Source organism: Prionailurus viverrinus, chromosome E2 (assembly GCF_022837055.1).
Source record: "Prionailurus viverrinus isolate Anna chromosome E2, UM_Priviv_1.0, whole genome shotgun sequence".
NCBI classification, from domain to species: domain Eukaryota; kingdom Metazoa; phylum Chordata; class Mammalia; order Carnivora; family Felidae; genus Prionailurus; species Prionailurus viverrinus.
Genome location: NC_062575.1, coordinates 45109809 through 45119423, shown reverse-complemented (window position 1 = coordinate 45119423; position 9615 = coordinate 45109809). Strand labels below are relative to the sequence as shown.

Sequence of the window (9615 nt, the reverse complement as noted above, 5' to 3'; positions counted from 1 at the left end):
CCAGTCCCCTCTTCCCCCAGGACACAGTAATACTGTCCCCTCTCGGCCCAGGACCCAGAAATCGAAACCTCCATCACCCCCTTGGATAGAGCCTCAGAAGTCTAGGCCCTCAGTGCTCTCCTCCTTCAGGACTCGGCTGTTCTAGGCCCACTTCTCCTTCAGACCTAAGATGGGGCCCCCAGCTGCCTCTTTCCTGGGAGACTCAGGAGTCTGGCTCGCAGTGTCAGCCCCGCCCATTCAGAGACTCGGCTTGCTAGAGCGCGACACGGGGACTCCCAGGCCTGTGGGCGGGGCCCTACCCATGACCGGGCGGTGCTAGAACCCCAGTTTAAAAACTCGCGGGGCACCAACCCTAGATCGGGGACCCGGCGGCGGCTCCGCGGGAAAGAGCGAGGCTGGCGCAGCGCCGAGGCCGCGGCCCTGGGGGCCCGCAATCCGCGCCACGGAATCCCCGAGGTAATGGGGGTGGGGTGGGGAGGTGAGACACGCTCGGCCCCTTGAAGGAGCGAGGGGCTGGGAGTCCGGCTCTTGAGGATGCCAGAGACGGAGCTGGGAGGATCAGGCCTGGGTGCTGAGAGTCAGGGTACTTGGTGTATGGAGGGGCCAGGAGGCCCGGGCATCTGGGTGGTGATGGAGGAGCGGCTGGGACTCTGGACTCCTGGGTCCTGGGCGGTAGGGGATTGGAGATTCGGAATCCCGGGTCCCGGAGGTGAAGGGGCTGGAGGCCCGACCCCTGGGTCCTGTGGGAGGACGGGGCTGGGAAGGAGTGTAGAAAGGGGCTAGGTTGAGTCCTGGGGGAGGGGGCGTGGTTGTTTAAAAATCAGCCACGGGTCCGCGGGGGTAAGATCCGGCGCCTGGCCGCAGGGGTCCACGCAGGCCTTGACCCTACCCCCCACCCCGGGAATTCCCGAGTCTCCACCAGCCCTGGGTCCCTGGGCTGCTCGGGAATTCCCCACGTGCGGGGATTCCACGCGCTCCACGCTTGGCCAAGCGCCCCGCCTCTCAGCGGGACACCTGCTGCGTGCGGCCAGGCGTGGAAGGGGTGGTTGGAAGATTCCCTTGCGTGAGAGCCGTGACGTCAGCGCGTCGCGCCTGGGCTGTTTCCGAGTCTGCCCTCCCCCGCTTAACCCTTCCTCCTCCGGAATCCGGGCTCTGAAGGGTGAGCGTTGAACGCCCGGACTTCCGGGGTGGTGTGGACCAGGCTTCTGCAAACTGGGACTCCCAAGTGCTAGAGAGGAAGAGGCTGACGGGCCCGGACTCCTGGGTCTTGGGGAAACGGGTGCTAGGCTCTCGGACTCCCGCAAAATGGGGCCTGGACTGTTCGGTCTCGAGGGGGAATGGGGTCTGGACTTCTGGAACCCAGATGAGCTAGGGGCTATTGATTCGTGGTTCCTTGGGGAGAGGGGCTGGGGACTCGGACGCCTGGTTTCCAGAGGAAAGTGTGTCAGCTTCTAGGGCAGAGATGTTGAGAACCTAGATGTGCATGCGTCTCAGGGAGTGATTCCCAGCGACCCCCGAGGCCTCGGGAATGGGAGATCTGGGGGCTGGGATTTTTCACGGAAGTTGGGGGGAGGTGCTGCAGAGGAGCGCCCTCCTCCCCCTTCCTCAGTTTCCACGACGCTGGTGGAAAGTTGGGTCAGAGGGGAAAGTGCGAAGCAAAGGGAAGGAAACGGCGGCGGCGGCGGCGGAGGCGGATGCTGCACCTGAAAGCTAAGATTGGCTTTGGAGTTCGCAGGCGGAGTCAATGTGCCAGTTTTTCCGTGCAGGAGGGCGAGGCAGGGACCCAAAACCACTCCCCCGCGTGGTTGGGTGACTTAAAGACCCCTAATTATTTCCCTCCATCTCTTCTCCCCCCCCCCCCCCCCCCCCCCCGCCTAGTGAGCCGGGGTGAACGCAGCCACTGCCCGTCACAAACAGTGAAGAAGCTCCTGGAGGAACAGAGGCGCCGTCAGCAGCAGCCTGATGCTGGTGGGGTACCGGTAAGGCCCATGGAGGCTTGTGAACTACAACTCTCATGAGGTTCTGCCCCATTGGGCAAGGACTTGATGTCCTGCTGGGCCCTCAGAACAGATGAGAGGCTAGTCCTGACTTAGATACGCTGTGGGTGGGGGAATGGATGCTGAGGGATCGGTCATATAAATTCTCCCTTGTTCCTTTTTGTCTCTGCCTCTACAGGGACAGTTTCCACCTCCTCTGGCCCAGTCCCTGACCCCATCTGTGAATGAGAGTGAAGCAGGTAAGTCTGGAAAATCATCTGCTTCCCTCAGCTCACAGCCCCAGCTTTCTTCAGGGACTCAAACATTCCAAATCTTAGGACTTTTGGGAGCGTAGGAGTCAGACCTTCTCTTGCTGGGACCCAGTGGCAGTTTGATCTCCCAGATTCTTTGGAGCCCTGTAATCTAAGTACGTAGCCCTTCCGTGTTGCAGGGGCCCAGGCTCCCAGCCTTCTGTTGCTCCGGGAGTCTAGGCCCTCAGCCCCACAGTGTCCCAGGAGTCCAGGTTTCAGAAGTCCAAGCTTCCAACCCCTCGGCGTCCTAGATTCGGGGTCCCAGCCCTTTGGTGTCCCACACGGACGAGGACTAGCTCCCAGCACCTTGGGAGGTTCCAGGCTCTCACACAGGTCCTCCAGCCTTGATGACTTCCCTGACTCTGGTAACCAGGCCTGCCCCTGCTCCTCCTCTCACAGGCCATTCTCGCTTGCCAGTACACCAGGAGACTGTGGGTTCTGGACTTGGCAGCCTGGCCCCCACCACAGGCTTTCCAGACTGGGACCCCAACACGCATGCTGCCTACACAGACAGCCCCTACTCTTACCCTGCTTCTGCTGCTGAAGGTTTCCTGACTCCCGACTTCTACCCACCCTCCGACCCAGGGCGCCAGTGTCCATTTTCTGTGGGGATGGAGGTGAGATACAGAGTGGGAACAGGATACTGAAGGGCCCCTAAAATCCCCAGTTGCCCTCATGCTGGATTAAGGTCCTATTCTTCAGATGGGCAACACTGAGGCCCAGAGGTCCAAGGTCACTTGGTACAGATGGGACACCCAGCCACTGTACCTGGCACTCTGTATGTGTATGTATATATGTTAGGAAGAGAGAATGCTCAGCTGATTGGCTCTTCCCACCACATGCACCCTTCAGGACCCCCTGGATACCCGGCTTTATGCAGAACCTTCCCTGCCACAGGCAGGATCCTGGAGAGGTTCTGGACTCCCCTCAGGACCCCCACAGATGCCTCCCGTGACCACCGGACCATCTCTGGACACAGCCCGTGCTCACATGCTGGCTTTGGGGCCACAACGGCTGCTGGCCCAGGATGAGGAGGGAGACACGTGAGTATAGGGGATCGCAGTCTGCATGCTCCTGGCTTAGCTGGGGTGCTGTGCTCACCAGTGTCCCCCTACCTGTCCTCAGGCTCCTGCACCTGTTTGCGGCTCGTGGCTTGCGCTGGGCAGCATATGCTGCAGCTGAGATGCTCCAAATGTACAGACATCTGGACATTCGTGAGCATAAGGGCAAGGTGAGGGCCAGGGGCCTGGACTCCTGGATTGAAGGCAGAAGGTCTGGGGCCTGGATTTCAGACGGGGGCCCCAGACTGATCTTCTTATGTCTTGCAGACCCCTCTCCTGGTGGCTGCCGCCGCCAACCAGCCCCTGATTGTGGAGGATCTACTGAACCTGGGAGCAGAGCCCAATGCCACTGATCATCGGGGACGTTCTGTCTTGCATGTGGCCGCTACCTATGGGCTCCCAGGAGTCCTCTCGGTATGGCCTGCTGACCAAGGGGGTGGATGGGATGGACTGGTTGCTCAAATCATGGCTTCCGGGGCTAGGAGGCCCAGGGAGACTCTAATCCAGCACTCTGCCTTCTCCTACTCAGGCTGTGATTAACTCCGGGGTTCAGGTTGACCTAGAAGCCAGAGACTTTGAGGGTGAGTTGGGTGGTGAGCAGGGCAGGTGTGGCAGGTGGGGTGGGTGCTTCAGACACAGAGCCCTCACTGTCTCCATTCTGCAGGCCTCACCCCTCTCCACACGGCCATCCTGGCCCTCAATGTTGCTATGCACCCACCGGACCTATGTTCCCGGGTGCTGAGTACCCAGGCCCGAGACAGGCTGGCTTGTGTCCAAATGTTGCTGCACATGGGTGCTGATCACACCAGCCAGGTGAGCTGGGCAGTGGGCCGCCCCTAGGAGGGTGGGTCACCTGGATGGTGTGGGGTGGGTCACCTGGATGTCCAGGGGCTTCAAACAAATGCTGGCTTTGTCTCTTCCCAGCTATGTGAACTTGAGCCTATGACTTCATTTTTCTGTGCCCCTAAGAGTAACATTACTGATCTTAGCTTATATTTATCCAGCACCTACTATTCGTCTAGTACTGCGTTTCATGGATTAGCTAATTGAGTCCACAAACATCCTTTGACATGTGTGCTATTATCACTTTTTCTGTTTCACTGGTAAGAAAAACCGAGGCACAGTGTCAAAAATCTTACAGCTTGTGAGTATCAGAGAAGGGATTAGAACCCAGGTGGTCTGACGCCAGAATCCACCTCTTCATAAATATATTATTCTCCTTCCTCTGATAGTAGCTTCTTCACAGGCTGGCTGAGAGAATTAAACATCCACTTATTATTTAGTTTTGTTTTTTAGTTAAAGAATTTTGAACACAGATAAAATACAGAAAATGGTATAGTGAACTCCCCGTACCCAACATCAATAATCAGCAACTAGTAGCCAGTCCTGCCCCATCCATTCCCTCACTTGCCTATATTAGTTTATTTAGAAAAATTTTTTTAGTGTTTGTTTATTTTGGGAGACAGAGTGAGTAAGAGAGGGGCAGAGAGAGAGAGGGAGAGGGAGAATCCCAAATGGGCTCTGCCATGTCAGCACAAAGGCCCGATGTGGGGCTGGGTCCCATGAACTGTGAGATCCTGACCTGAGCTGAAATCAAGAGTCGGATGCCTAACCGACTGAGCCACCCATGCATCCCTATGTTATTTTAGAGCAAACCCGAGCATTTTTTATCCATAAATATTTGTGTCTTTAAAGTTAAGAACTCTTTTAACCTCAGTACGATTATTCCACCTTAAAAAAATTAATCTCAAAATACCAAATATCCTGGCCGTGTTCAAATTTCTGATTGACTCTAAATGGATATTTATTTTTTTTCGTTACAAAAACTAGGATCCAGATAAAGCCCACATATTGCCATAATAAGACTTTTAGGGTCTCTCTTAATTTAGAGCTTCTCCCTCCGTCTCCTTGTCTTCTCTTCGTAATATATTTGGTGAGCCAACTAGGTTATTTTGACTTGTATAAACAAACATATATTTTTTTTAATTTTCAAGGCTTATTTATTTTGAGAGAGAGTGTGTGTGCACGTACGTGCATGCATGTGCAGGGAAGGGGCAGAGAGAGAGAGAATGAATCCCAAACAGGCTCCTTGCTGTCAGTGTAGAGCCTGACTCGGGACTTGATCGCATGAACTGTGAGATCATGACCTGAGGAGAGAGAGGCACCGGATGCTTTACCAACTGAGCCACCCAGGCATTCCTAAACACATAATATTTTTTAATGTCCGTTATCATTACAAACTCTTTAAGGGTACATAATAAGGTTTCACCCTGGAAAATGCATTTATTTGCTCCAAAATATGAAGAGAACAACTCAGTATAGAAGTGGATATAGGCTTGCTTAGGCTCCTGATTGATGCTGCTCAGGTCCCATCCTTATAGGTAAAGACTGTCCATGTGGGATGCAGGTACATTTTACTGTGCCTCTTAGAATGTGGGGTGGCCAGGCAGCTGCTAGCCCAGAGTCACTTGGGCTGGAAAATTGTCATAATAAATGTATAGTTCTGGGATGCGTTCGATGTGAAAGGCACCCCCTTAAACGTGGTACTCTTGTACGGTGCACAACACCTATAACTGTATAAGGCACCCCTGGGTGCTTGTAAAGGGGAGACAAGGTGTCTAAAGGCTCTTGGGTTCCATGGGAGGGACCCTGGGTGTGAGGACTGGCCTGACCTCTGCTGTTCCCTTCTCTATAGGAAATCAAGAGCAATAAGACGGTTCTGCATCTGGCCGTGCAGGCTGCCAATCCCACCCTGGTTCAGCTGCTGCTGGAGCTGCCACGGGGAGACTTGCGGGCCTTTGTCAACATGAAGGTAGGGGCCTAGGCTGGCATGTGCAGGTTGTGTGAGATATGACAGAGAGGGGCAGTGGGATGTTGGGAGTCCTGTGGGCTATGGCTGTGGAGGGGACAATGTACGGAGCATGGGAGGGGACTGTATAGGATGTGGATGTAACTGGGGGAATGCATAGGACATAGAGGGGTGTGTGGAATGTGATTGTAGAGGGGATTCTGGGATGTCACTGGGGGCATGTGGGACATGGATGTGAAGGCGGGAGTGTGGGACTTGGGTGTGGCAGAATGTGGAATATGAAGGGTACCTGTTGAGGGTCGAGGCCAGCTGAGTCTGAATCCTTATCAGTCCTCCCCTCACTGTCTCCAGGCCCATGGGAACACAGCCCTCCACATGGCGGCTGCCCTGCCCCCTGGGCCACCCCAGGAGGCCATCGTGCGGCGCCTGCTGGCAGCTGGGGCAGATCCAACACTGCGAAACCTGGAGAATGAGCAGCCTGTCCACCTGCTGCGGCCCGGGCCGGGCCCCGAAGGGGTGAGCACTGAGCCCACCCTGACTGTAGAGTGGCCTCTGACTTAACAGGGTGAACGCCTGACGCTACTCATTCATGACTTTAGAGGGTGATTTTAATCTCAGAAGGTGACTTTGATCCCTATCCAACCCTGACTTGAAAATATGATCTCTGACCCCAGTGTTGGATTTCATACCTGGTATTGGTGACTCCTCCTAACCTCTCCTTCAACCTTGACCTCAGAGTATGGCCTGTACTTCTATCCCTGAATCATGACTTCAGGGTGTGACCTTTGATTCCCAAGTTTGACCTCCAACGCCCTGCCCCAGCCCTGACGTCAGAGTGGGACTTCTGACCCCTAAATGTGACGTCTGATCCCTTGCCTCTACTCTTTGACTCCCAGTCCTCAATGGTAACCCCAAGGTGGGAACACACCCCAGCTTTCCTTCCATCCCCAGTTCTGGCTCCTGAACCTTTTCTCAGTGTTTGAACCTTCGTCCCTAACCCTAAATCTTGACTCTGAACCTCTGACCTGCAAACCCAGTTGATCTTACTCTGCTTCTCCACTTTAACCCCCAACTTCACAGTGTTTGTGTCCCCCACCTCTCCTTCCAGCCTCCCTAACTTCTCTTCCTCTGCCTTGTCTTGTCTGCAGCTCCGGCAGCTGTTGAAAAGGAGCCGTGTGGCACCCCCAGGCCTGTCCTCTTAGGACTCAAACCCAGAACCTGGACTGATTTTCCAGTCCCCACCGTCCTGTGGGACAGCCAGCGTATGCTAATGTTGCAAATCCGTGATAATGTATGTGGAATGTCCTGCCATTGGGGTCTTACATTAAAACCCCAAAATGGCTGCGGGGGTGTAAACAATCCCCAATATTTGGGGTGGTGTAATACCCCTCTCCCACCTACAAGGAGCCCTCTTGATGATTTCTGTGAAATCGAGGCCCCTTGATTGTTTCTGTGAAACACCTGGACCCCTAGCCCTTTCCCCATTGGGATCTTTTGGGGCCCCCTCCCCTACTCGACCGTTCACACCTAGAACCCCAGATGTGATTTCCCTACACAGTACTTGGAGTACCCCCAAATAGCTCCCAGTGCCACCCAGTAGAGCTCCTAAGATGACCCCCCAAACCTCCCCAGGACCCACACCATTCAGGTCCTTACCTCTGAGACATAGGATGTGAGTTACCTCTGAGACATAGGATGTGAGTTCCCTAGGTCATATGCTTTCTAATTCAGAACTCCACTGGCTGGACCCCCCTGTCCCCAATCTCCCCATTTCCATTGAATCCCTCCCCGATGTGGAACTCCTTATTAAACTCAATTTGGACTCAACTGTCTGTCTTAATCTCTGGAGGCATTGGTGCAGGGGAGTGGCTGTGGTGCTCGGCTGGGTAGGCATGTTTGGATGAAGGTGCCTGGGGGGTTTGTAGCAGACACTGTGGGTGCTACTGTCACCCTCACGGTATCAACATCTGGTGGTCTGACCTGCTCTGTCCTGGCTGTGAGCATGGCAACCTTAAATGCCAGTGAGTTTATACTGCTTCCCATCTAACAGCCCTCCTTTCAGAAGGAGATGGCATAGAACTACTCCAGGTCCTGGGGCGCCTGGGTGGCTCAGTGTGTTGAGTGTGCGACTCTTGATTTCGGTTCAGGTCATGATGCCAGGGTTGTGGGATTGAGCCCCATGTCGGGCTCCGCCCTGAGTGTGGAGCCTGCTTAAGATTCTCTCTCTCTTGAGCCCCGCGTCAGGCTCTGGGCTGATGGCTCGGAGCCTGGAGCCTGTTTCCGATTCTGTATCTCCCTCTCTCTCTGCCCCTCCCTCGTTCATGCTCTGTCTCTCTCTGTCCCAAAAATAAATAAACGTTGAAAAAAAAATTTTAAAAAAAAAAAAAAAAAAAAAAAGGGGCGCCTGGGTGGCGCAGTCGGTTAAGCGTCCGACCTCGGCCAGGTCACGATCTCGCGGTCCATGAGTTCGAGCCCCGCGTCAGGCTCTGGGCTGATGGCTCGGAGCCTGGAGCCTGTTTCCGATTCTGTATCTCCCTCTCTCTCTGCCCCTCCCTCGTTCATGCTCTGTCTCTCTCTGTCCCAAAAATAAATAAACGTTGAAAAAAAAATTTAAAAAAAAAAAGATTCTCTCTCTCTTGGGGCGCCTGGGTGGCGCAGTCGGTTAAGCGACCGACTTCAGCCAGGTCACGATCTCGCGGTCTGTGAGTTCGAGCCCCGCGTCGGGCTCTGGGCTGATGGCTCAGAGCCTGGAGCCTGTTTCCGATTCTGTGTCTCCCTCTCTCTCTGCCCCTTCCCCGTTCATGCTCTGTCTCTCTCCCCAAAAATAAATAAACGTTGAAAAAAAAAATTAAAAAAAAAAAAAGATAAAAAAGATTCTCTCTCTCTGTCCCTCTCCCCCATTTGCTCCTTCTCTTTAAAATACACACATACATACGTACTCCAGATCCCTCACCTCTCTGTGTTCTGTACAGGCTCTCAGTTTCCCAACAGAATCAAGCTCCAAGCCCCGCACTGGTTCTGGCTTGATAACATACTCTTTCTCGACTGCTTTCCCTTTTGTGTGTCATATCCCACTTCCCCTACCAATAAGTTGTCCTCAAATCCTGCTTCTAGGAGAAACCCTAGAGAGAAGACCTCCATAATGCCCCCTTCTCGTAATTGCCCCAACAGCCTCTGCTCCGGACTTTATCTGAGCCTCATCCCTCAAAGAGCCCCTCCCCCTCTGAAAGCCCTCTGACCCATCATAGCCCTCCACTGCTCAGAGCCTTTCAAGGACAACAAACCAAGCACACTTTGGGGCATGTACTACTGTCTCTACCCCGAAACTTGAGGCTTAGAACAACCATCACTATTTGTTCATGATTCTGCAATCTGGGCTGGGCTCTACTGGACAGTCCTATCCTGCTTTGGTCACTCATGTGGCCACAGTCAGCTAGAGGCCTGATTAAGCTGGCCAA

The 9615-nt window shown here is 54.2% G+C and overlaps 1 protein-coding gene across 2 annotated transcripts; it reads left to right on the top strand.

Annotated features, from left to right (window-relative positions):
- The first annotated feature begins 339 nt into the window (after positions 1-339).
- NFKBID (NFKB inhibitor delta) lies at positions 340-7984 on the top strand. Of its 2 annotated transcripts, none has more exons than XM_047836878.1 (11): positions 340-456; positions 1879-1979; positions 2176-2236; positions 3140-3330; positions 3413-3518; positions 3616-3762; positions 3878-3929; positions 4013-4161; positions 6044-6160; positions 6509-6673; positions 7306-7984. In XM_047836878.1, the coding sequence occupies exons 3-11, from the start codon at positions 2222-2224 to the stop codon at positions 7357-7359; spliced, it is 996 nt and encodes a 331-aa protein (XP_047692834.1). In that variant the 5' UTR covers positions 340-456; positions 1879-1979; positions 2176-2221; the 3' UTR covers positions 7360-7984. The 2 variants fall into 2 exon arrangements, with proteins under 2 accessions (XP_047692834.1, XP_047692833.1); XM_047836877.1 differs by lacking the exon at positions 340-456 and adding an exon at positions 2687-2904 and having other exon boundaries at positions 1169-1979.
- The last annotated feature ends 1631 nt before the right edge of the window (positions 7985-9615 follow it).